Consider the following 26,907-nt stretch of genomic DNA (forward strand, 5'->3'; position numbering starts at 1 on the left):
AGCAATGTATTGTAAATGAATTGACTTCCAAATAAAGAACTGTGATTTAGTATTATTCAAATAGAAACATAATATCCAATGTTTGAAAGTCAGAGAAACATGAATTGATTCTGATCATTTTTCACGCAGAGCAATTCTAACGATTTATTTATCTGATGAAAGCTTTGAACAACAAATAAAGCCTTGATGATTCTTGTTTTATTCGAAACTAGTCGCATAATAGCATATCGATGACAATAAAAGTTTTTGACAACGCACTTTTCAAAAAATTAAATCGAAAGTGACACTTCACCTGTCAGATATAAACCTTTCAAAAATTGAATCATTTCCTTCTAAATGTTCAGCAATGAGATGATATATTGACGAACGTTTTTTCCAAAAACAACAAAAATTTATGTTGCTCATTATAAAATTGAGAGATTGATTTTTTCAAATTCTATTAAATGCAAATAGAAGAACTTGAGGACTTATTAAAGCTCTATAAACAAGTCACAGATGTTGATGTCCAAGAGTATGTTTCACACAAAACCGCTCTCCGCCTTCCAATCATACCAACAGATAAAATAAAACTTTTGGCACAAGAAGTTGGAGAAATCTTTGCAAAGGAACCAACAATCATTGATGTATCGGCTCCACTTTATGTTGTTGGAGATTTGCATGGCCATTTCTTGGATCTTTGTCGCATATTAAAAGAAAACGGATTTCCTCCAGATACTACATACTTGTTTTTAGGCGATATTGTCGATAGAGGAGAAATGTCTATTGAAACTGTAACATTTGTTTTACTCCTTAAGCGTCTTTTCCCGACAAATGTTTACATCATTCGCGGCAACCACGAATTCAGAGAAATATCCAAGGCAAACAGCTTTTACACCGAAATTCAGCTCGCATACGATAATGAGAGCGTATTCGATGCTTTCATCAACTGCTTCGAATATATGCCACTTGTTGCAAGAGTTGAGGAGCTCTTACTATGTGTTCATGGTGGTGTCGGACAAAACTACAAGCGATATGATGAAGTCCAGCTTCTTCAACGCCCCATTAAAAACTTCGAAAATTTGGCGCTAACAGATTTGCTTTGGAGTGATCCAGAAGAAGGAACTCCAGAATTCAAATCATCTCCTCGTGGTCTTGGATGCTTATTTGGCGAAAAACAAGCTAAAGATTTTCTTTCTGATGCAAGGAAGAACTTCCTTTGCAGAGGACACCAAAGTGCTCAGCATGGAGTCGAAACACAGTTCAATGGATGTGTTATTACTGTATTTTCCGCTTCAAACTATTGCGGAACAATGGGTAACGAAGGTGGAGTTTTATACATCCCAGATCAATTCCATTACGAACCAATCAGATATCCTCCACTTGGATATCTCAAGCGTTATGAAGTTATTTTCTCCCCACTTGACACATGTTTGTCATTATTAAGAAAATCAGAGAATAAGGCATCGTCAAGAGTCGCTGCAAGAAGGAGACTATCAACATCCAATGAAGCCGATGCTGATGGAGCAACGACTTCAAGAAGTCTTCGCGCAAATAAGCTTACAAAAGCTTATCGTTCTACAGTTGATATGCCAAGATTGCCATTTAATCTTGGGTCACCAAACTTTAAGTAATTATGTTCACTTCCATTTAATTTTATGAAATATTTCATAATAAAAATTGCTTTATTACAGTTCGGAATATGAAATTATTTTAGTTTCAAGAAATATGTGCATCCCAAACTTATCTTGATTCAAATAGAGCTTAATACAATTTTTTAAAAAATTAATCATATAATAGCATTGCATTACAGATAGATTATTATTCACAATTTACCTTGGATATAAAATGTCGGGGAAAAAGTTCGCTCAGAGCATGAAATTTTACTATATATATATGTTGATAAGATACTTCCATTATTATATGAAATAGTTATACTTTATTGATACATGTTATTTGTGGAACTAAGAACTGGTGTCAATTATTCCATTTTTGCGAAAAATTCTGTAACTGGCTTAAGAAGAAAAGCTGCAGCAACATAACCAGCAACATTAAGACCGACAGAAATGAGAGCCTGATGAACTGCCTCTGCTCCATTTTCTTTGACAAGATCCTTGTACCAGTTTTGAATTTCTGTGATTGGATTATATCCCTTAACTTCTGGCTTCTTATGACCAGGAATCTTGGCACTGAGATTGTTGAGAATATCCATATCTGGATTGTAATCTTCTTTAGTTTCTTTTTGTGGAGTAGCTTTGATCTTCATTTCGTGGATAATTACTGGTTGAGGTTCACTTGGTTGTTCTTCAGTGATTGCTTCAACTTGTGTTGTTGGTTCGATTTTCTCTTCATGAGATTCTTCTGGATTTTCAAGTGGGACTGTTTTCGCTTCACTTTGCTTTTGCTCTTCAGCATGTTCTTCAGTCTTTTGTTCTTTTAGTTGAGCCTGATTTTCTTCTTTTGTTTCTGTTGAATTTTCTGTTGGTTTTTCTTCAACGGGAGTTTCTGCTGCTTCTTGTTTTGGTTGTTCTTCCTGCTCGTTGACACTTGGCTGAATTTCAACCTTAGGTTCCTGATTATTCTCGGCCATTTATAATTTTTTTTCCTCCTAAAATTTTTTTGAATTTTTTAGTGAAATTAAATTTCAACTAGTATCATACTCTGTAGCTCTGTTTGTCTGATTTAAACCAATTGCAAGAATTTGAACACTATTGACAACATTTTATCAAATTTGTTGGGACAAAGAACTTTTTAAGAAAGTGAAATAAGCAGAAATTTACGCATCAATGAACCTCTTGAAGTTTTAAGAAATGGGATTCGCAATTATGCAAAACTCCAATGAAATGCTGGAATCTCAGCACAATAGCTAGAAATAATTATGCAAGAATCGATATATTGCTTGATAAACTAGATTGATATCAATAAAATTAATCGTCATCTTTTTGCCCATGAATTTCCAAAATACATTATGTCATTAGGAAATCAAATTTTTAAAGGGAAAAATATTTTATTTTTGATTTGGAATTGAAATAAACCGTTTTACATACTTTTCTAACATCACATGAGTGACGATTCTAAGATCAAGGAAGTATACCAACTCCTCAGGCATATTCAGCCATCTAAAATTGAGCACCGCCGCGAGGATGCCATTACATTAGCCAATGATTTAGAGGAGGAAATCCTTCAGACAGTTGATGTGCCACTCAAAATTGTCCAAGATGAGGTAAAGAATGCCCCATACATCGCATGCGAATTTAACCGCGATCTTGACAGCTACAGGTCTCCAATCAGCAACAAATACTTCCCAAGTTTACCAGACGGCCAGAAGCTTCCAAAGCGCCTTCGTAATATGGAAATCAAAGCTAATACAGCTTTCGGTGCTTATACCCATCTCTACTACAACGGAGGCATTTGCTCTGTTTACTTCTGGGAAATTGATGAGGGAGTCTTCGGATGCGGTGTTTTCATTAAGAACGAAATCGACACAGGACTTCGCAGTGGCGAGCATATCAAGGGCTCAATCAACTGTGCAGATACAATCGAAGTTGATGAAACAAACAAAACAGCAACTTATACACTTACATCCTCCGCTATTGTCAACGTCGAGCTTGACGTTGGAATCGGAACACCACTCACTATTTCCGGCTCTACATCTGACAGAAAAGTCAAGAAAGCCAAGTGGGCAAAAGATGACGATCATATCGTTAACATCGGCCAGCTTGTCGAATCTAACTCGGCAAACTTCAAGGATACAATCGATGGCATCTTTGTTGGCAAGATGAAGCAGATCATGGATCTCCTTGCCAACAACGACGGCCGCGCTCAACAGGCTGCTATGGCTGAGGCTTTCGCAGCTCAGGCCCGCGCTCGTGGAAACAAATAAATTATTTTAATATCATTTACCACAAAAAAACAAAGAAGAACAAATGAGGATGTGAAAAACGTAAAAGACATCAATTTACTATTATATGTTGATGAATAAAAACAAAGCGTTTAATTCAATTTTCATTCACAAATCTTACTTTTTTTTTATGAGATTTGGAAACAAATTCGAATAAACTACATCATTAAATCAATATATCATTCATATAACTTACGAATTACGTAATATTTTGAAATGAAATAAAATATTCTCCTATTAATTATTTCAGAAAGTCAAATGCGAACACATTATTCTAAAGTGGCATGTTAAAGATTAACTCATGGGTTATGAGATAGTCTTTCCCACTAAATCTCAATATGAAAATTTATTATTCAATCCAAAACTTAATTATTCGAGGAATTCTTTTTTGAAAAGTTTTTCTATACAATATTAACACATTATTTTCTATATTTATATTCCTCATAATAGCCGACGATAAAGTTGAATCTCCAAAAATTTGATTTGATGTCTGATTTAGATCAAATTGGTGTACAAAGAGTTCGCAGATCTGTTCGAAGAGTGCCAAACTCTGTATCTGCTCCTATATTCAATGATAATCCCCTTCAAGGTTATCCATCAATGAAAGAAGCCTATAATTCTCCGAATTTTCAAAATGGAAATCAAATAAATTACATAAACGGAATGCTTAAAATGCAATCATTGTATCAGCTATATCCTGAATTAATGGAGAAAATTGATACAGTAAAACAACAACATTCAGAAATACAAAACGAACTTAAAGCTCATGAAGATAAAATAGAAATATTAGAACGCCAAATGATGATATTCTTTGGTAAAATGGATAGATATGCTCAAATGGCTCAGCGCCAAGATTTATCAGGTCCTGCCATGCAAAATATGCAACAAAATCAATTCGGAATGCAGCAAAGCTACGGATTCCCAGGAATGTAATTTGATTTATTAGTATTATTGTTACATTAAAAATATTGTAATTTCGAAATAAAAATGTTGTATTGTATATTAAAATACTACTATAGCTTTACACAAAATTATTACTTAAGTAGCATCTTCAATCATTTTTTTCTATATATATATTTTTTTTTTTTTAAATTGGTCTAATAGAACTGGTTCGAATAATACCCAGTCTCTTCGATTTTTTCCTTGTTGTTTAATGCATAAAGTTTCGTTTCCGAGAATATCTTCTGAGATATCATTCTTCATAGGATTAATCGAAGATCTTCTCATCCCAAGTCTGTTGAATATATTGTTCTTGGCGCGTTAGAGTAAAATCGTTTTCATATCCTTCGGGACTATTCAATTTACTTCATCTTCAAAACTTTCTCAATGATAAGACTATCGACAGAGAAACTATAGTCCAAGTACAAGACGAAAGTTCCAAGTAAAATGATTTTTGCAGCAAATCTTCTTCATTAGAGTATAATCTTTTTAATAATTAAGGATAAATCAATATTTTTTGTTGTTCATTAAGTTTTATTATTAGTACAACTTATTTATCATATAAAATAGATAATGTATAGATGGCATCATTCGCATCGAATTTGTCACTTTTTGTGTTTTTATTTTTTATAAATTAATGAAAAAAGTCAATTGGGATGAAATTAATAGATTTATAAAAAATGACTGTTCACAAGTCATCTCATATGGCTTCAATCCATATGATTTTGCTGTGGAAAATTGGAATAATGGTACCAATGCAGGTTTTAATGTCGATGATTTACTTAGACAGTCTCGAACATTTGCATTACAGATTGCAGACGAATATGCAGTTCCACTCGAAGTCAATGCCAAAACATATACAAAAAAAGCAGAATTAAGGAAAGAAATTGACGATTTTCTTGCAGCAAAAAACAGAGTCATCGAAAAAACAAGAGCTAGATTTACAATTGATCCAGAGGATCTTAAACAGAAATGGCTGAAAACGGTCAAACTCGAGAAAGAAATTGAATTATTTGAACAAGTTGAGAACCTTGTCACAGTTTCTCCAATTGTTTACTCAAAAATAGAGCAAGGTAAGCACGATGAAGCTGTAAGACATATATGTGAAGAATTGCAAATCTATTCAGATCGTAATTTTCATCAAATCGAATCTCTCGACTCAGTGAAAGAAGGTATTGATAAGGCAAGAAGCGACATGGTTGGACATGTTATGAATTCGTTATTCTCATTACTCTTCATTAAACAAAGACTTCCAGGAATTTCATTTTTCAGACCATATCCTCATTCTGAAATAAGGATTCCTCGTGTAGATACGTCACAAATTGAAGAATATACAATTCTCCTCATCTGTCTTGAAATACAAAATGATTTCTTCACCCAATTACGAGAAACAGTGAGAGATCGTCTTGCTCTTCTCATGTCTGAAACAGCAGAATCCATAAAAGTACAAAAGATCAGACAATTCGCACAAAGTAAGGATGGATTTGAAGAACTTGTAGACATTGCAAACAATTATAACATGTCTCATCCTCTTGTCATGTTTATCGACCAATTACTATCTAAAATGTGGGTTCTCATGTCAAGATGTAAGGCTTTTGATCAAGTTTTTTCTGTTGAAAATACAAATGGTGTCGCTTTTGCTAATGCTTACGCCGCTGTTGATGAACTGATCAGAGACATCGTCACAGCATTCACAAGTGTCCAAGGAAGCATAACAATGTACACAGCAAACAAATTATCATACAAATTTTTGTCATCTGAAACTGCCCATCAAAATTCAACGGCATCTCAACTCAGATCCGAATTAGGAATTAAGCCATGTTCAGCAAATTCATTACACATCTTTATGATGCTTGACGATTTCAATTCTTGCTTGAAAGAGAAATATAATATTTCTTATTCACAACTTTCCAACAAGATGACGATTGATTTAGATGTCAAGAAGATATTTGCTGACCAAACAAAGCTTATTTCAGATTCAATTGATGTTTCAAGACCTGTCAAAATTGAAGCTCATCCAGTTCCTGTATTAATCTCCACTCCTTTGTTACTTGACAATATAGAAAAGTATGGAAAGATTGCAGGAAGATTTACTTACCTTCAAGACATGATCATTGGTTTTATGATCCAATTCTTGAAGGCATTTATATCACGTTGTCTCAATGAAATAGGTCATGTTAAGTCTGCTGAATCACAAGAACAGATTCTTTCCTCAAGGATACTAACAAGCGACAAAGATATTGTTTTGAAATATCTTGGAAAAGTGATTACTACAGAACTTGTTCTTAAAGATAACATGGGAGATTATGAAGATAATATTAAAGATCTCTCGCAAATGGAAGAGCAAAATGAACTTGATCTCGTTGATAAAAGTCAGCCTCTCACAATTGAAAACACAATTCGAGAGAAGTTTTGTCTTCCAACAATTGCAGCAACAGCGGAATCAATTGTTGTCATCAAGAATTCCATAGAAAGTTTGTTGATTTCACAAAAATATACTGATTCCAACAATAGTGCAATCAGATCTCTTATTACAGAATTAGAACAAACACTTGTTCGCGCAATGATCTTCATCAGATTAGAAATGCGATGCAGGACTTATGTTGATATAATTCAACCACTTTTGAATGGAAATTACACGCCATTATCATCACCGACAAAACCAGACCAGTATGTTACAGATTTCATCTCTACATACAACAGTTCGACCGATAACATTGGAAATTGTTTGACACCAGCAAGGAATTCATTTGTTTTCATCGGAATTGCAAGATTAGTATATAATATCCACATCAGATATGGTCCACGAATTAGAGAGATTTCAGATAAAGGTGCAGCACAGCTTACAATGAATCTTTCTGCGCTTAATCAACACCTTTCATCTATCCAGTATCCAGAGCAATCTATATACAAGAAAACTCTTGTTTTTGTTTCAAACATCTCGTATTCAACAGATCGTATTCTTATGCAGATTGCTCAACAGAAGGATTTGTTCACATACGAAGAGATGGAACCAGTATTCAACATGCAACAGAAGATGAACGAACACCATGCAGAAAACCTTGATAAACTCAGACAACTTCTTAAGAAGTAATTCTCACATTGTATTTGTATTTATTGTTATTTTCATGTTTATTAATATATTATAAAAAACAAAGTATGTTTTATATGTAATAGCCAGATTTTTTGGATCAATATTTATCTATATTATGATTACCATGACGTAATTTGGTCATGACTTTAAGGATATACCAAGGAAGTTATGAAGTTGCTGAACCATTAAAAAAAAGGACTTCGGCAAATAGCTAATTCAATTTTAAATTATTAAATCAGGCTGTGTTCCATGTAAATATTAATGTATTTGAGACAATTTGATATGATATCTTTTCATAGAATCATGCAAACGAAAGTCAAATTTTGCATTCAATTTTTCAATCAGTTGTCAGTTTTTATAAAAATATGGGATGCATTTATTTTTATTTTTGAATTTGGTATTCGCAACTACTAGTGATCACAAAGATGAACCAAAGAATGTAAATACAGAACAAAACGAAATTTCAAGGAAATGGAGGCCAATTCGAATTACAGCTGATCATCGAATTTTAGAAGGAAAAAAGGATGATCCATTATCATGTAAAAGAGTTGGACAAGAAATCAACTATACATATGATGGCCTACACATCTGTGAAGAGAAAGATTTACTTTCAAAAAAACAAATTTTGGCTATAAAAGGAACAATGAATAATGTAATCAAATTCCTTTCTAAAACGCTTAAAGTTCAGTCCCGTTTGACACCAATACTTGCAGAAGACAAAAAATTTAGTAATACAGATTTAGTAATCTCGACATCTTATAGATTTTTTTCTGATGATACTGTTGCAACAGAATCAAGCATCTCTTGGGATTCTATTTATTTTCGTCCATATTTTGCTAAAATTTTCTTCAGTCCAATTCATGTCCCAGATAAAATAATCAATGAAAATGATTTTGATAATGAATTTTTTTATACAATTTTACACGAAATCACGCATGCGCTTGGTTTTGATAAAACTTTTTATGATAAATACCATCCACATGAAAATCCCGAGCCATATAAAAATCCAATATGCCAGTTTTCAAAGTACAGAAAAAACTTTACTTTTCTTGTTACTCCATATTAACATATTTTTGCAAAGAAGAGATTTGGTGTTGAAACATTTACCGGCGATGATGGAAATGGTTCTAATTTTTCCTTTATTTGAATACAGATGTAATTATGATGAAATAATTAAGAAGATGAGTATCATTGATAGATTTAAAAGAATTAGCTTGTTTAATGCTACTTCATCAGAATGGAAACCAATTCGTATTACTATAAATTATGACGCGTTAGAAGGAAAAGATAATGATCCACTTTCGTGTCAATATATTGGTCAGAAAATAGAAAATCCTATTGAAGGAACTCATATTTGCGAAGAACAAGATATTCTTACAGAAAAACAAATTTCATCAATCAAAGGCACAATGACCAATGTTGCAAATTTCTTATCCAACACACTTCAAGTTCAATCTTTCTTAGATCCGATACCTATCATTTATAGAAAAATTAGACAAGTTTTTAAAAATTCAGATTTTATAATTTCAGTTTCTTCTAGGTATTCGAACAGTTATGCTGCCATTGCATTCCCAATTCTTTTAGATGAAATATATTCACGACCATATTTTGCTACAATTTATTTCAATCCGAAATTTACTCCAAATAAACCTGTTAATGAAGATGATTGGAACAATGAATTCTTTTATGCAGTTTTACACGAAATCACACATGCTCTTGGTTTTGATAAAGATTTTTATAGTTTTTATCATCCACGTGAAGATCCTAAACCTTATAAGAAACCTACTTGTCGATTAAAAAAGTACGGAAAAAACTATACTTTTCTTGTTACACCTTATTCTCATATTTTTGCAAAGAAAAGATTTGGTGTTGAAACATTTAGAGGTGATAATGGAAAAACATGTCCATCAGGCATTGAATTAGAAGATGGCGATACCGGAGAAACATCAAGTTCTCATTTAAAACTAAGAACTTATAACACGGAATTTATGACATGCGACGAAGTTGGTTCACCAGGCCCGTTTTTCAGATTCACCGATGCAACAATGGCAGTATTAATGGATACTGGAAATTATAAAGTAAACTAATCAAATTTAAAGCCACTAGTCTATGGACATCCAGAATCTATTAATGGAAAACCAATTCCAGGCTTTGCGCTTGATCCTCCACAGCATTCATTTCCACCATACTATTTAATTAGACATTTTGGAAGAGGAGAAAATGATAACATAGGATTTGATTACCAGCATTATAGTAAAACAGATAGAATTATTTTCATAAAGAAAGTGAGAATGCTTATAGATGAAACAAACATAAACTGTGAAGATGAAAATTACAAAAAATATTGTCTAGCGAATACAACATTTTATAATCCAGAAGAAAGAAATTATATAAGTACAAGTAAATTTGCCGATTATCAATTGATTGCTGATCCATATAAGGTATGTGAAAAAGGAAAAGCAATAATTACCGGAGAATTTACAAAAGGGGATTGCTTTAAATATGTTTGCAATGAGTATGAATCATTTAATATGATATTAAAAAATGGAAGAACAATTACATGCAACAAATCTGATGCTGGAAAGAGACTCTATCGATATGGATATTTAAGTTATACTTGTCCAGATCCAGAGAGATTTTGTAGAACAATGAAATTATCATCAATGAATTTTGTTAGAGATCCATTAGATCCATACACTGGTGTTCTTGTAGGTCAAATTAATCCAGAACTATACTATGAAAAAAATACATCAGAAACAAATTTTAATAATATTAACAACGAACCAGAAGAAGACTTTAATTATATCAACACTGAGCAAAAAGAAGACTTTGATTATACCAAGATCGAACAAGAAGAAGACCTTTATGACGAATTGCCACAAGATATTCAGGCACATATATTGAAAATAATTTTCATTTTGTTATATCGAGGCTTAATGTTTATACTGAAGTTTTGTTTTTCTTTCATTCATTTTCTCTTGAGGAGAATACTTAACTTATATATTATCTATTTGCATGCATTCAAAACTGTTATTCAAATTATTATATTTAAATTAATAGATTTTTTCAACACATTAAATTTATGATGAATAGAGACTCTCTATAAGTGTTTATGAAAAAATCATAGCAATGAATTGTTTTTTACTATATTTTACATAAAACAACGCATGCGCTCAGTTATGATATGAGTTTTTAATATAAATATCATCCTGATACGAACCATATAAGAAATAGTGCGAAAAACAGTTAGGAGATGATGGAATATTAATTATAAATCAATAGATTTTAATATCGAAAATTAATGTCCAATATATTGAGTTAAAATAATAAATATACTCATGAAAATTGATACTCTTAAACGGGAGTTCCGGAATTTTTAATGTATACAGGTTTAGTCATATTATTTATTGTTATTTGGCAATATTTTGCATGAATATATAAATATAAACTAACTAAATTATTTGGTAATGACTCATTTTAGTGACTTTTATTAAAGTCAATTTTTCTATTCAATTTTTTTATTGATGATACTGAATATAATTTTTTTGGCTCACAGGTGTAACTATGATGAAATAGTTAAGAAGATGAATATTAATGATAGATTTAAAAGAATTAGCTTGTCTAGTAAAGTTTCGTCAGAATGGAGACCAATTCGTATTACTATAAATTATGACGCGTTAGAAGGAAAAGATAATGATCCACTTTCGTGTCAATATATTGGTCAGAAAATAGAAAATCCTATTGAAGGAACTCATATTTGCGAAGAACAAGATATTCTTACAGAAAAACAAATTTCATCAATCAAAGGCACAATGACCAATGTTGCAAATTTCTTATCCAACACACTTCAAGTTCAATCTTTCTTAGATCCAATAACAATAGAGGGTGTTAATGAAACAGTTATACTTAACAATACTGATTTTGTAATTATGGTTTCTTCTCAATTTTCAAACAGTCTAGTAGCTTTTGCAATCCCATTGGAATTGGAAGATTTATATTCTCGTCCATATCTAGCTTTAATTAAATTTAATCCACGACATACTCCAGCAGAAGTTATCAACGATAGTGATTGGAATAATGAGTTTTATTACACTGTTTTACATGAAATTACACATGCGCTAGGGTTTTCATCTGATTTATATGAAAAGTATCATCCACATGAAAATCCGGAACCATATAAGAATCCAGTGTGTCAATTTACAAAGTATGGGAAAAACTTTACATTTCTTGTTACTCCATATTCACATATTTTTGCAAAGAAGAGATTTGGTGTTGAAACATTTACTGGCGATGACGGGAAATCATGTCCATCAGGTATTGAATTAGAAGATGGTGGAACATCAGCCACTGCATTATCACATCTAGAATACAGAACTTATTATACTGAATATATGATAGGTCAAGAATTCGGCTCTGATGGTCCATTTCCACGATTCACAGATGCAACAATGGCAATTTTATTAGATACTGGAAATTATAAAGTCAATTGGGCAAATCTGAAGCCACTAGTTTTTGGGCATCCAGAATCAATTGATGGAAAACCAATTCCGGGGTTTGCTATTGATCCACCTCAATATTCATTTCATCCAAATTATTTGATAAATTATAGTGAACAAAGTAGAAATGTTGATTTTACTGGATTTGATTATAAGCATTACGGTCAAGGAATACATATGATACATGAATCACAGGTCAATTGCAGTAATGATGAATATAAGCAATATTGCATCGCAAAAGATTCTTTTTATAATCCAAAGAAACAATCATATATTAGTTCAAACATGTTTGCGGATTATCAATTGATTACAGATCCATTTCATATTTGTGAAAAAGGAAAAGCAATTATTCCTGGGATTGAAAGATGTAGTGACTATACTTGCCATGGATATGAATCATTCAATTTGAAAATAAGTAAAAATGAGGGAGAAATTGAAATTACATGTAATAAACAAAATGCAGGAAAAGAATTAAGTTACAAAGTAGTTTACATTGATGAAAATGGAAATGCGCATATTTTTGATAGCTATTATAGATGTCCAGATCCAGAAAGATTTTGTAGAACAATGAAATTGTCATCAATGTATTTCGATAAAGATCCATTGGATCCTAATACGAAAGTTCTTGAAGGCGAACCACAAGAAAAGCCAGAATGGAATTTTGATTATTCAGATCTTTATAACGAAACTGAGCAAGGAAACGAATCAGAATATATAAATCCTACAATCAAGAATAATAACAACTTCAAAAAAGGATACATAGCACTTATAGTTACTGGATCTTTAGCTATTATTACTATCATTTGTATTGTTATTTTCTTTTTGTTCGCAAAGAAACCAAATATTCCTGATTCAATGGAGAACTACTTAAATGATATAAATGAAAATAAAGAATAAAGAATAAATTTAATATAAAATTTCATATGGTATTATATAATTATCATAGATGTAGCTATATATAAGAATGATAATGGAAAACCGCTGCACTGAAAAACGGTTTTACATTTTATGAAAATTTGATTTGTCAACAAATTACAGGCTGTTATAGGGCATTCATAATTTCTATTAACTATTTCGAACCCAAGGAAAGTTGATGATGATGAAGGATATAGTTGTGAGACAATTATTTTTACTGAGTTATTAGTCGTTATTCTTGTGTTAATCACATTATGCCAGCAGTAGTAAATATTAGTAATTGGAGAATTTTCAAAAGCATTCATGTGGATGGAATAAACTCTTGCGGGGATAGTTATTGTTTTTATATTTGTTGACGAGAAAGCTGTGTCAATACTTGATATAGATGAAGGCATAATTACAGTAGTCAGATTTTTGCAATTTATGAACAAACCATCTGACATTTTGGTGATTAATATACAGCTTAGATCAACCGAAACTAAGTTTGGGCACTTCCTAAAGGTAAATAATTCAAGTTCTCTGATGGGAAGAGTGAATACATAATTTGTAAAAGAAGATCCGCTGAATCCTCTTGAACTTTTTATAAATTGCGTTGTCGGGCAAAGATCTGAAAATGAATTGCTAGGGAAGCCATACAAAGACTTTAAATCAGCACTATAAAGTCCTTTGTTGAAAACTTTAAAGTGGGGACTATTTGAAGTGAATTCTTCAAGATAAATACATTCAATGAATGCTCCTACTTGAATCGATACTATTGATCTTGGAATTGTTATTCTTCGCAAATTAGATCCAATGAAGCAATGAGATGGTATTTCAACTAACGTTTCTGGAAGAATAATTTCGGAAATATTCGTATATGCAAAATGGTGCATCCCTTCAAATTTTTGGATTTTTGGAAGGCTAATATTGGCAAATTGAATAGAAGATCCTATAAATGCAAATGTTTGGAGTTTTAAAACTGATGCAGGGAACAAAATATTAGCTATTGATGAATGCTGGAAAGAATATTCCACAATAATTTGAATTGTATCCGGTAAAGTGATACTGGTAATTTTGCATAAGCTAAATGCGTAATTGCCTATAACTTTAACGATTTTGGAGTCAATCTCTGATGGAATTGAAATTTTCCCCGAAAATTCAGTGGGAATACATGAGTCATTTCCGTTTCCTATCTGAATGTAATTTGTATCAACTGATGAATATGATACCTCTACATCATCAATTTGAACTGATGGCAATTTAAATTACAACGAAATCGACTTTTTCTGAATATTACAAAATCTGTTTATTAATTAAGGTTAATTAATCACTAGTTCGATATAACTATGATAATTCGACTGAAACAATTTGGACATACTCCCTCTCTCTCTCATATTAGCTCTCATATGAGGTGTTGGAACAAACTCGTTTTTTATTCCCAAAAATTTAATAAATTAAAAATTTTTGGCTGATAACTCAAATATTACTGGTATTTGGCCAACTATTGATATTTTTGTTTTTATATGTTACACAAATAGGCAAATTTATATATTTTGAAAGTAAATTTGAAATCTCTGCTAAAAGCGATATACCTCATATAGAAGCAGCTTTTGCATATATATGTATATAATATGCATTTTGACTCTAATTATGCATGCAATGAAGTTTGATATTGAAAGTCAAAAATTTCACTCGAATTTTTTTTAATTCAATTTTGAGAGATGGTAAACATATCAATTCTTGAATTTTGAAAAAGCATTTCACTTATTCATAATGTTCCTTTTTCTTTCCAGTATACTATGTCATAGATGTGATTATGACGAAAGAATAAAGAATATGAACTTCCCTAAAAGGATAAAGAGAAGCAATTTATCAATGAAAGTTTCATAATTTTGGCAATCAAAGGTACAATGAATAATGCCCTGAAATTCCTTTCCAATACACTTAAAGTTCAATCTATTATTGGACCAATCAGTATTGGAGAAGAAAATGAAACAGTTGAATTCAACAATACTGATTTTGTAATAGCTGCATCTTATCGATTTTCAAGAACTAATATTGCATCTGCTTTGTCTGTATATCTGGAGGAACAATACTCCCGTCCATATTTTGCTGTTATTTATTTTAACCCACGAAAAACGCCAAATAAAGCAGTCAGTGAAAATGATTAGGATAATGACTTTTATTTTACAATATTATATGAAATTACACATGCGCTAGGCTTTGCATCAAATTTATATGAAAAGTATCATCCACATGAAAATCCTGAACCATATAAGAATCCAGTGTGTCAATTTACAAATTCTCATATTTTTGCAAAGAAAATATTTGGTGTTGAAACATTTACTGGCGATCACGGAAAAACATGTCCATCAGGTATTGAATTAGAAGATGGTGAAACATCAGCTACTGCATTATCACATCTAGAATACAGAACTTATAGTACTGAGTTATGATAGGTGAAGAAGTTGGATCTCCAGTTCCATTTCTGAGATTTACAGATGCAACCCTAGCAGTGTTATTGGATACAGGTAATTACAAAGTCAATTGGGCAAATGCAAAACCATTAGTTTTTGGACACCCAGAGTCAATAAATGGAAAACCAATTTCAGGCTTTGCCATTGATCCTCCTCAATATTCTTTTCCCCAAACTATTTAGCTATTTTTGATGATCAGAATGGGAAATATGATTATACTGGATTTGATTATCAACATTATAGTATTGGAATTAGTGCGATTGAAACATCATCAGTTGATTGTGAAGATGCCAGATATAGTCAATATTGTCAAGCAAATGATTCATTTTATAACCCAAAGAAAGAGCCAATTATAAGTCAGCGTAATCTTGCCGATTATCAATTAATTACAGAACCACATCATGCATGCGAAAGAGGAAAAGCAATATTTCCGTGAATTATTTATAGAGAAAACTACAGTGAATATAAATGCAATGGTTATGAAGCATTCGATATAAAAATCAATGCAAACAACCAGGATATTACAGTTACTTGTATTAAACAAAACGCCGGAAAGGAAAATTATTATGAACAAGTATATTTTGACGAGCAAGGAAATCAAGTTGTTTTAGACAGGCATTTCATATGTCCTGATCCTGAGAGATTTTGTAGAATAATGAAATTGTCATCAGAGGATACTGGAAATCCATGAAAAGTTGCTGAAAAATAATATTTTTAAGGTACATATTGCAATTTTAATTTTTTAAATGCCACAATAATATAAAATAGTAAGCATATGTCAGAAAATTTGATATTATTTGAATTTTTTTTTCATGAAGTCATTTTTTCCATTCAATTTTTATAAGAACTGAAACGTTAACAGCACTAATTAACTATTTTACTTAATATATAAATCATTGAAATAATTAAAAATTGTTCAGAATTTCACTTCATTTTCTAGAAATGCTTATAGTTTTTGCATTTTATTTAGCATTAAGATGCAATTATGATGATCGCATTAAGAACGCTACCATAAGGGCAGGTCATAATAGAGTGAGTTTGTCAAACAAAATATCAAGCAAATGGAAGCCTATTAGGATAACAGTTAATAATGATATTTTAGAAGGAAAAGAAGAATCTCCACTATCCTGCTATAATGTAGGTCAAATAATTGAATATGATGATGAAGGAGTTCACACATGTGAAGAACAAGATATTATTACGCAAAAGCAAATCACCACAATCAGGCAAACAATGGATAATGTTGTTAATTTTCTTTCTAATACTCTCAAAGTCCAATCAATTATAGGATCTATTAGATATGGAGAGGGAAATGAAGCAATCGAATTTAATAATTCAGATTTTGTTATTATGACTTCACATCGATATTCTAGTTCATTTGTTGCATCTGCAATGTCTTTAGATACAGATGATACATATTGGCGCCCCACCATTGGAATGATATACTTTAATACAAGAGATATCCCGAATGAACCTGTCAATGAAAGTGACTGGAAAAATGAATTCTTTTTTACAGTTTTACATGAAATAACGCATGCACTTGGTTTCTCAAATAATATGTTTGAACATTATCATCCGCATGAAAACCCAGAACCATATAAAGACATTAGTTGTAAGTTAACAAAATATGGAAAAACTTTTTCTTTTCTTGTAACACCGCATTCACATATTTTTGCAAAGAAACGTTTTGGTGTTGATGTTTTTACAGGTGATAATGGTACAAGTTGCCCATCAGGAATTGAATTGGAAGACGGAGGATCAGAAGGTACAGCAGGATCACATTTAGAAATGAGAACATATTATACTGAATATATGATTGGTATGGTAACATATTCAAATGGTCCTTTTGTGAGATTTACTGATGCAACAATGGCTGTATTACTGGATACTGGTAATTACAAAATCAATTGGGCTAATATCAAACCTTTAGTTTATGGACATCAAGAATCAATTAATGGTAATCCAATTCCTGGCTTTGCTATTGACCCACCACAGATTACTTTTCCATCTAATTACTTAACAATAATTAATGAGGGGACTAGAATTGATTTAACTGGGTTTGATTATAGATATTACGGCTCGGGGAAAGTAATTTACCCAGAGTCTCGGGTCAATTGCAACGATGAAATATTTGTTCAATATTGTCAAGCAAAAAGATTCATTTTATAATCCAAGGAAACAGCCATATATTTCTAACAGTTATCTTGCCGATTATCAAATTATAGAAGATCCATCTTATATTTGTGGTAAAGGAAAGGCGATTCTTCCTGGGGTTGCGTTTAATGAAAATTGCAGCGAATATATATGTAATAATTATGAATCATTCGATATGAAAATTAATGAAGAAACGACTACTACATGCAATAAGCAGAATGCTGGAAAAGAGTCTTCATATAAACTTAAAGTTATTGACGAACAAGGAAATCAAGTTGTTTTAGACAGACATTTCATATGTCCTGATCCAGAGAGATTTTGTAGAACAATGAAATTGTCATCAATGTATTTCGATAAAGATCCATTAGATCCTAATACGAAAGTTCTTGAAGGAGAACCACAAGAAAAGCCAGAATGGAATTTTGATTATTCAGATCTTTATAACGAAACTGAACCAACAAAACAACCTTCAAAGAATAACAATAAATTGAAACCAGGATATATTGTACTTATTGTCATAGGATCTCTTGTTGTTATTGGTGCTGTTTTTGCAGTTATTTTCATATTATTCAAGAAGAAATCAAATATTCCAGAATCAGTCGAGAATGATCTAAACGATATTAATGAAACTAATGAAAATGAATAAAAATCTTAAATAAATTATATTGTTTTGTCTATATATTCATTTCATTCGATCGAATATTATATCATAAATATGTATTTTTCTCATTGATTTGCGGAATGATTGTTCATTAAAAGTTAATCATCCATCAACATATGGTTGTGTTGAAAAATTGATGGCAACAACAAAATTATGCCTCAAAAATTGACAAATTTACGACGATAGAATGGCAGCAAATGTATAATTGTTGGCATAAAATGGATGATAGGATGACAGATTTTTGATAATGAGATTCAGAAGTCTTTTGAATATTATTCAATTTTGAAGCATGTACGATTTTTAGCCTGACCTTATTAGGGAAAGCTGAAAAAACAAAATAACTGCTTCAACTTTAAATCTAAGAAATATTGCTGGAAAATTATCACCATTCTATTAAAAAAGTATATTGTTGTGAAAGCATTTGAAAGAATTGCAATATTATTTAAATGCTACAATAATATAAACTAGTAATCAGATATTAGAAAATATGCATGAAGTCATTTTTCGATTCAATTTTTTGGAGAATTGAAAAGTTAACGGCATAAATTATCTAGTTAATTAAATATAATTCTTTGAAATACAATTCAGAATTTCACTTCAATCACAAGAGATGTATGTAATTTTTACTTTTAGAATTAAAATGCTTTGATATTTCACTCAAAGTATGAACCAATAAATCATATTGAGTTTAAACATGAATTATTGTCCCATATTGTTCCGTCTGACAGGCAAATTGAAATGCATTCAAATTGAAGTCATTTTCTTAATACAATTTTTAATTACACTTTCAAATATTGAGGAGAATTGAATTTTTTAATTTTGCAAAAAGATGTCCCTAGTTTTGACTACTATTTTGGCTTATAGATGCAACTATGCTGAGAGGATGAAAAACTTTAAAAATACTGGTAAGAGAATTGGTTTAGTTAATAAAATTTCTTCAAAATGGAGACCAATAAGAATCACACTTAATTATGATATTATAGAAGGAAAAGAATACGATCCCATGTCCTGTAAAAGGGTTGGACAACAAATTAACGATCCATATGAAGGAAATATAATCTGTGAAGAGCAAGATATTATCAATAAAAAACAAATTTTGGCAATCAAAGGCACAATAAATAATGTAGTAAGGTTCTTAACGAATGCAGTAAAAGTTCAATCTCTTTTGGAACCAATTATAACTGAATATAATAATGTAACGCGCATATACAACGATACTGATTTTGTAATTAATGTATCGTACAAATTTTCCCATACTTTTGCTGCTGCAGCAACAGTTGATCAAATTGATGAAATTTATAGTCGCCCTATTATTGGAATGATCTACTTTAATCCAAGAGAAACTCCAAATGAAGTTGTAAATAAAAATGATTGGAATAATGGATTATTTTATACAGTTCTACATGAAATTACACATGCTCTGGGTTTCTCAAGTAATTTATATGAATTTTATCACCCTCATGAAAACCCAGAGACATATAAGAATATAACTTGCTAAATATCAAAATACGGGATAACATATACATTCCTTATCACTCCCCATGCTCATATATTTGCAAAGAAGAGATTTGGAGTCGAAACATTTATTGGGGATAATGGAACGAGTTGTCCATCAGGTATTGAATTAGAAGATGGAGGTTCAGTAGGAACAGCAGGATCTCATTTAGAATACAGAACATTTAATACTGAATATATGGTTGGTTCAGTTATTGAGTATCCTGTTCCATTTTCTCGATTCACTGATGCAACAATGGCAATTTTGTTAGATACTGGAAACTATAAAGTAATTGGGCAAATCTGAAGCCTTTAGTTTTTGGACACCCAGAATCAATTGATGGCAAACCAATTCCAGGATTGCCATTGATCCACCACAATATTCATTTCTACCAAACTATTTAATAAGATATAAAGAAAACGAAGGAAAAGATGATTATACGGGATTTGACTATCAACATTATAGTTTGTTGAATCATGTTTTTCCAACAACAATAATTGACTGCGAAGATGATATGTTTGCTGAGTATTGTAAATTAAAGGACACATTTTATAATCCCAAGAAAAAAGAATATATCGGGAAAAATGAACTTGCAGACTATCAAATGATCATAGATCCAAACTATGTTTGTGAAAAAGGAAAGGTAGTTCTTCCAGGAATAACAATAATGGAAAATTGCAGCGAATTCGTTTGTCATGATTATACATCGTTTGATATTAAAATCAAAACATACAATGAAGAAATTAATTTCACCTGCACTAAAGAAAATGCAGGACAACCATTATATTATCTGCAAAAAAACAATCGATTCATCAGGAAATGAAATTATTTATTATAGGCATTTCACATGTCCTGATCCAGAGAGATTTTGTAGAACAATGAAATTGTCATCAATGTATTTCGATAAAGATCCATTAGATCCTAATACGAAAGTTCTTGAAGGAGAACCACAAGAAAAGCCAGAATGGAATTTTGATTATTCAGATCTTTATAATGAAACTGAAACTGAAAATAATACGGAACCTACCAAGCATCCAACACAAAATAACAATAAATTAAGGTCAATATATATTGCACTAATTGTTATCGGATCTCTTGCTATTAATGTCATAATTTGCACTGTTGTATTCGTTGTTTTTAGAAAGAAATCAAATGATGCTGATTCGGATCGAAATCTGATATTCTTAAATGAAATTAATCCAAATGATAAGTAAACATCTAAATTAAGCAATGTAAACTTTTTATTTTTTGACTTAAAATGCTTTGATAATTTAATCAAAGTGTTAACCGTTCAAAATTGTTGAATTTAAACATGAAGTCTTGTTCCAAATTCAAAATGAATCCTTTGTCTGATTATTGTAAATTTTCAAAAGGGATTCTCAATAATTATTTATTTATAATGAATGTAACTAAATATAATAATGCTGAAAAATACATTCTAAATTGATATTCTGATGGGCATTTCATAAAGAGTTGATCTGTCATTAAAATACAAGGTGTAACAGAGCATTCATATTTTCGGTTTACAATGTTAAATCCAAGAAATGTCGATGATGATGAAGGGTATAAACGTGAAACAATTATTGACACTTCATTTTCGGTCGATATTGCAGAGTTAATTGTATTAACACCACAATAATATATATTAGTAATTGAACAATTATTAAATGCGTTTTTTTCAACTGATGATACGCCTGCAGGGATAACTAATTCATCCAAGTTTGTTTCTGTAAAAGATAACTCACTAATACTTGTGATAAAAGGAGGCATAATTATTGTGGTTAATTTATTGCACCTTGCAAACAAACAATATGAAATTTTTGTAATTAATGTGCAGCTGAGGTCAACTGAAATTAAGTTAGGACACCTTCGAAAGGAATGTTCTTCCATCTCGCGAATAGGAAGAGTAAATGTATAGTTTATGAATGAGCAGCCGCTAAGTCCTCTTGCATTCTTGATGTACTGTGTAGTTGGACAAAGATCGGAAAAACAATTGCTCGGAAAACAATATAATGACTTAAAATCAGAGCTGTAAAGTCCCTTATTGAATACTTTGAAAAATGGACTATTTGATTTGAATTCTTCAAGATAAATACACTCACTAAAGGCTCCTTCATGTATATATATTGTTGATCTAGGTATTGTTATTATTCTGAGATTTGATCGAAAGAAGCAATGTACAGGAATTTCAACTAATGATTCAGGAAGAGTTATCTCGACTATATTTGAGTAGCCGAAATGAAAAATACCTTCAAATTTTTGTATTCTTAGGTTGCTGATATTTACAAATTCGAATCGGGTATGAAAAAACGCATAGTTCTGTATTCTTGATACAGATGATGGCAATGAAATATTGATAATATTTGATAATTGGAAAGAATAATTTCCAAGGATTTGAATCGTTTCGGGTAAGTTGATACCGATTAAGCTACATTGAGAAAATGCATAGCTACCAATAACTGTAACTGGTTTGGAGTCAAGGTATGATGGAATAGTAATTGTTCCTGAAAAATCTTTTGAGATGCATGGATTAAATCCATCCCCTATTTGAATAGAATTCGATTCATATGGTATATAAGTTACTTCAACTCCATCAATTGGAGTTGTTGGCAAATTTATTTAATTTGTTCCAATTTTTATTGAATTTTACTCAATAAGGTTAAAATATAAAAACTGATCAGAATCAATAAATGTAATCAATATAATATAATATTTCAGATTGAAGAATCACCGTTCTTCACGACTGTAATATATGTATTTAATATTATTGAATAACATTATTGGAAGCAATAAAAGTAAACAATATAATATAATATTTAAGATAAAAACAAAATAAAAATATAAAATTAGATCATCCATCTTTCTTCAGTTGTTTCCAGTATTGTAAGTTCAATTTAACTTGTTCCAATAAAGGATCAACAGATGGGAAAACGTGTGTCAGCAAAGTAAACATTGGTTCTGCATATAATATAATAAATCCTACCTGTGAGTTGACCAAATAACGTTGGAATAATTTACCAATCGCTGTTTTATCTGTGAACATTTTATATGCTTTAGTTCCTTCTCTCTGGCAAACTGGGAAGTTCCTGCATGCGTATGATGCATCTGAAGCTTTAATAATGAATTGCATGATTAACAATCTGTGTTCTTCCAATTTCATGTTGATCATCTTATTCGGGAAAATAAGAGATTGCAATGTCGTAACTGTATTGAAATGTTTGGCCATGTTTGTTCCAAGAATCAAAGAAATTATCATCTTCCAGCAACTCTGAGAATCATCTGCATTCAATGTTTCCAAAATATTCTCTTCGCTTCTTTCTAAAATGGAAATTGTGTGTTCGCAATGATGCATCTCCATGACTGGTCTGTTATGATACAAAACAGCCAACGCGATTTCTGTTGATTGATTACTATCATCAACACTTGTGTAATCAATATCATGGCAAATTGTCGAAACAATCAAGGCGAGTTTCTCTAAATCAGTCAATATATTCTTAAGGTCCGTTGTTGTAAGAATATAATAAACAAATTGTGCAGAAGCAACAGCTCTTTGCCAATTATAAAATGGACTTTTCATGTATCCATCGTGAACAGCCAAAATAAATCTGATCAATCTTGAATTGTTGATCTTGAATCTTTGGCTCAATCCAAGCTTGTAGAATATGGTCATTATAAACCTAGCGGAATCAATTTCACTGACAGTTGCAACATCAAATCTGAATGTGTCAAATCTTGTCATTTGTTCTTCATTCAAAGCAATTTGTTTTGGAGGACTGAAACTATTTGCTTCTTCGGCATTCATCATGTTGGAAAGCATAATTGCTAATGTATGCGATCCGCTCCTATTGTTATCTGAATGTTGGTCAAAGGCAACACCTGCAAAAGTGGCAAAACCGCTTGTCAGTTTTTCATCTTCTTTTGTGAAGACACCACCATTTTTAATGATGTCTTTATTGATGAGTTCTACGACACCGATTGTTTCATTTGAGTTGTTTTTGATAGGTACAGCGAGAATTGATCTTGTTCTGTAACCTGTATCATTATCAACTCCTCTATGGAATCTCGGATCTTTGTAAGCATCAGGGATATTTAGACTTTCTCCTTTTTCAGCGACATAACCAGCGATACCTTTTCCTTTTGTGATTTCAATTCCTGCTTTTTGACCATCAGAAACTGTTGATGACAATTTTGATGAATTTGTATCCAAAATGAACAAAGAACATCTATCTGCGTCAATTAAATCTCTTGATGTTGACATGATATGATGCAATAAACCACTGAGAGCTTCGCCATGTGTTAACATAGAAACAGTCTTCAACATAGCTTGAACTCTTTGTGAAGAAGCAAATGCAGAATCAATGACAATCGAATTTGCCAAAGCAATACCTGTGAAAACGCACATTGCTTTTGTTAATTCAACATCTGCATCACTGAATGCTTCTCCGTTTTGTTTATTCATCAATTGGACAACACCAATGATCGAATGTCTTTGATCGTGAACAGGAATTGTCATCATAGATTTAGTTCTGTATCCTGTTTTCTTATCAATTGCAGAGTTAAATCTGGAATCTTCATAACAATCCGGGATATTTATTGTTTCTCCTGTTCTTGCAACTGTTCCTACAATACCTTGTCCGACAGGCAAAACAAATGGTTTATCAGTACCATGAGCAACTTTAGAGATCAAATTGTTCTTGGAATCATCCAAAACGAAGAGAGAAGCTCTGTCAGCACTAACTAATTGACAAGCTTTAACAAGAATCTGAGAAACTAATGTATCAATATTAGTTTCTCTTGAAAGACTTTCTGCGACTTGCAACAAAGCTGCCAATCTGTCTTGTGCTCTCAAAGCAATATTTAGTTCTTGTGTTTTAGTTCTATATGTCATTGACATTTGTAATGCAGGAGCAGCACCTGAAGAAAGGAATGTCAATGTGTTTACATCATCAGTTGTAAAACAAAGTCCTTGTTTTCCACGGCAAACAATAACAGCAAAACATGTATCACCTGTAATAAGAGGAATTCCTATAATTGGTCGGGTGCCAAATGCTCCATCTATATTTGAAAAATAAGAAGGATGTAAAGAAGCATTTGATGCATTAACTAATTCTTTCTTTTCAAAGATATATCCAGCGATACCAGCTTTCTTCAAAGGAACTGTTGTCTTCTGGATTTGTGTGTGTTTGATATCGAAAGAATACAATCTATCCTTTCCTTCATCGAAGTAAATTTGTGTTGTTTCACATTGTAACATTCCACTTAAATAAGATGTAATTGATTGAATCAATTTGAACAAATTGAACTGGTTTGCGACAAATTTTGCAATGATTTTGTAGAGTTTTTCTGTATGTGTGAATCTTTGGATAATTCTCTTGAAAACTCTGTGACATCCATCAATGTAAAAGTTAAGTAAAGTCAGTTCACTTTGTGGCCAATAAGAATAGAAAGCACCACTTGGATCTTGTTTATCAATCAACAATAAAACAGCGTAGAGTTCATCAGTCGATGGATCAATAATTGGTTTGGCAACAATCAGTTCACATTCTTCACAAAATGGTAAATCGTATTCTTCTGAGTAAATTGGAGATCTTGTTGGATTTGGAGCAATGACTTGTCGTTTTTCTGAAGCTGCTGTACCAACAAAACCTTTTCCATGTGGATACCTCATGAGTCTGGAATGGTTTATGAGCATTTTCGCTGATGGAATGTTGATCCAAACCATGGCGGTTTTGACATTGAAGATATCTTGAAGATCTTGCTCGATATGATAAGCTGCATCTGGAGCATTACCGTATTGGAGTAAATCTCTGACAGCATTCGCAACAATTCCGATTTTAAAATATTGTTGAATCACAATGTTGGAAGCTATCTGATGCTTTGAGTCGGAAAGTGAATTAAATAACTCATAGATTGAATCATCGTTGAATCGACCACCAAATAAAGCTGATTTAATGAATAAAGTATCTTCATCTAAGAATTGCATGAAATCATCGTCATTAAGGCCGACAACTTCTTCGGCAAATGTATATGGTGATAATGATGCTGGTGCTGAATCTGGAATTGTTTCAATTAATTGAACAAGATCTGTTGCAAGAGGAGGAATCTCTGGAAAACCTGTTTTATCGATTTTAATGACGTTCTTTCGTGAAATTTCATCATCTGAATCTGATTCATCGAAGAATTTAGATGAATACGTATTAATTCCGCCAGAACGTGCAGAGTTAGCTTGTGATTGATGTTCACTTGCTGATGAATTAACTTTGTGAGTTTGCCTGAATATTGGATTTTGTGTTGTATTTGCGAAAATTGAGATATCTTCTTCTTCAGGTGCCAAATCTTCCTCTTCATCAAGAATATGAATGAATTCTTGATCTTCTGGTATAAATATACGCTGCGCTGGTTGAAGTATTTGTGGAACTAAAACTGGATTAATATTTCTTGAATTTTGTGTCATTGTCAAAACACGCTCATAATCATAATCAGGGAGCACTTCTTTCATCGGCTCTAGCTCAGGAGTTTTCACTCTCCTTGAAGTTGAAATATATCCTCTTCTAGTTTCATCAACTTGACGAATAACTTGTCCGAGTGGACGAGAAGCTGCGGCAGAAAATTCTGGAAGTAATTTTGCTAATTTTGTATAATATCTCTGCCTTTGACGCGTTTTTGCTCGTTCAGTCATTCATATAACGTGTAAAATCTTTTTCTTCTCAAAAAATATCATTGAAATTGAGATGCCGTTTAATTTTGTATTATTTTCATGATAATTATCTAATTAAGATTCCGTAATTATTCTGAATTTTCCAAAAAAAATTTACAATAA

General features: G+C 31.7%; 14 protein-coding genes across 14 annotated transcripts; 11 read left to right on the forward strand and 3 right to left on the reverse strand.

The window, feature by feature from the left end:
* Positions 1–423: 423 nt before the first annotated feature.
* TVAGG3_0256970 (phosphoprotein phosphatase protein) lies at positions 424–1,674 on the forward strand (the record flags this gene model as incomplete). The annotated part of the gene is made up of 1 exon (XM_001324191.1): positions 444–1,610. The coding sequence occupies one exon, from the start codon at positions 444–446 to the stop codon at positions 1,608–1,610; it is 1,167 nt and encodes a 388-aa protein (XP_001324226.1).
* Positions 1,675–1,832: 158 nt separating this feature from the next.
* Positions 1,833–2,578, reverse strand: TVAGG3_0256980 (uncharacterized protein; the record flags this gene model as incomplete). The annotated part of the gene is made up of 1 exon (XM_001324190.1): positions 1,958–2,566. The coding sequence occupies one exon, from the start codon at positions 2,564–2,566 to the stop codon at positions 1,958–1,960; it is 609 nt and encodes a 202-aa protein (XP_001324225.1).
* Positions 2,579–3,008: 430 nt separating this feature from the next.
* Positions 3,009–4,028, forward strand: TVAGG3_0256990 (barbed-end actin filament capping; the record flags this gene model as incomplete). The annotated part of the gene is made up of 1 exon (XM_001324189.2): positions 3,038–3,859. The coding sequence occupies one exon, from the start codon at positions 3,038–3,040 to the stop codon at positions 3,857–3,859; it is 822 nt and encodes a 273-aa protein (XP_001324224.1).
* Positions 4,029–4,363: 335 nt separating this feature from the next.
* TVAGG3_0257000 (uncharacterized protein) lies at positions 4,364–4,810 on the forward strand (the record flags this gene model as incomplete). The annotated part of the gene is made up of 1 exon (XM_001324188.1): positions 4,364–4,810. One exon carries the CDS (start codon positions 4,364–4,366, stop codon positions 4,808–4,810), a length of 447 nt encoding a protein of 148 aa, XP_001324223.1.
* A 643-nt stretch (positions 4,811–5,453) lies between these two features.
* Positions 5,454–7,987, forward strand: TVAGG3_0257010 (exocyst complex component 4 family; the record flags this gene model as incomplete). Its single annotated transcript, XM_001324187.1, has 1 exon — positions 5,454–7,910. One exon carries the CDS (start codon positions 5,454–5,456, stop codon positions 7,908–7,910), a length of 2,457 nt encoding a protein of 818 aa, XP_001324222.1.
* Positions 7,988–8,280: 293 nt separating this feature from the next.
* On the forward strand, positions 8,281–8,976 carry TVAGG3_0257020 (regulation of choline O-acetyltransferase protein; the record flags this gene model as incomplete). The annotated part of the gene is made up of 1 exon (XM_001324186.1): positions 8,281–8,976. One exon carries the CDS (start codon positions 8,281–8,283, stop codon positions 8,974–8,976), a length of 696 nt encoding a protein of 231 aa, XP_001324221.1.
* Positions 8,977–9,091: 115 nt separating this feature from the next.
* On the forward strand, positions 9,092–9,997 carry TVAGG3_0257030 (regulation of choline O-acetyltransferase protein; the record flags this gene model as incomplete). Its single annotated transcript, XM_001324185.1, has 1 exon — positions 9,092–9,997. The coding sequence occupies one exon, from the start codon at positions 9,092–9,094 to the stop codon at positions 9,995–9,997; it is 906 nt and encodes a 301-aa protein (XP_001324220.1).
* Positions 9,998–11,185: 1,188 nt separating this feature from the next.
* TVAGG3_0257040 (regulation of choline O-acetyltransferase protein) lies at positions 11,186–14,570 on the forward strand (the record flags this gene model as incomplete). Its single annotated transcript, XM_001324184.2, has 1 exon — positions 11,495–13,303. The coding sequence occupies one exon, from the start codon at positions 11,495–11,497 to the stop codon at positions 13,301–13,303; it is 1,809 nt and encodes a 602-aa protein (XP_001324219.1).
* Positions 14,571–16,719: 2,149 nt separating this feature from the next.
* On the forward strand, positions 16,720–17,946 carry TVAGG3_0257050 (regulation of choline O-acetyltransferase protein; the record flags this gene model as incomplete). Its single annotated transcript, XM_001324183.1, has 1 exon — positions 16,720–17,946. The coding sequence occupies one exon, from the start codon at positions 16,720–16,722 to the stop codon at positions 17,944–17,946; it is 1,227 nt and encodes a 408-aa protein (XP_001324218.1).
* Positions 17,947–18,106: 160 nt separating this feature from the next.
* On the forward strand, positions 18,107–18,577 carry TVAGG3_0257060 (regulation of choline O-acetyltransferase protein; the record flags this gene model as incomplete). The annotated part of the gene is made up of 1 exon (XM_001324182.1): positions 18,107–18,577. One exon carries the CDS (start codon positions 18,107–18,109, stop codon positions 18,575–18,577), a length of 471 nt encoding a protein of 156 aa, XP_001324217.1.
* Positions 18,578–19,421: 844 nt separating this feature from the next.
* Positions 19,422–20,090, forward strand: TVAGG3_0257070 (regulation of choline O-acetyltransferase protein; the record flags this gene model as incomplete). The annotated part of the gene is made up of 1 exon (XM_001324181.1): positions 19,422–20,090. The coding sequence occupies one exon, from the start codon at positions 19,422–19,424 to the stop codon at positions 20,088–20,090; it is 669 nt and encodes a 222-aa protein (XP_001324216.1).
* Positions 20,091–20,435: 345 nt separating this feature from the next.
* On the forward strand, positions 20,436–21,301 carry TVAGG3_0257080 (regulation of choline O-acetyltransferase protein; the record flags this gene model as incomplete). Its single annotated transcript, XM_001324180.2, has 1 exon — positions 20,783–21,301. One exon carries the CDS (start codon positions 20,783–20,785, stop codon positions 21,299–21,301), a length of 519 nt encoding a protein of 172 aa, XP_001324215.1.
* Positions 21,302–21,473: 172 nt separating this feature from the next.
* TVAGG3_0257090 (ribonuclease inhibitor domain-containing protein) lies at positions 21,474–21,977 on the reverse strand (the record flags this gene model as incomplete). Its single annotated transcript, XM_001324179.1, has 1 exon — positions 21,474–21,977. One exon carries the CDS (start codon positions 21,975–21,977, stop codon positions 21,474–21,476), a length of 504 nt encoding a protein of 167 aa, XP_001324214.1.
* Positions 21,978–22,901: 924 nt separating this feature from the next.
* Positions 22,902–26,766, reverse strand: TVAGG3_0257100 (cyclic nucleotide phosphodiesterase family; the record flags this gene model as incomplete). Its single annotated transcript, XM_001324178.1, has 1 exon — positions 22,939–26,766. The coding sequence occupies one exon, from the start codon at positions 26,764–26,766 to the stop codon at positions 22,939–22,941; it is 3,828 nt and encodes a 1,275-aa protein (XP_001324213.1).
* Between the last annotated feature and the right edge of the window lie 141 nt (positions 26,767–26,907).

This window comes from Trichomonas vaginalis, chromosome V (genome assembly GCF_026262505.1).
Source record: "Trichomonas vaginalis G3 chromosome V, whole genome shotgun sequence".
NCBI lineage: Eukaryota > Parabasalia > Trichomonadida > Trichomonadidae > Trichomonas > Trichomonas vaginalis.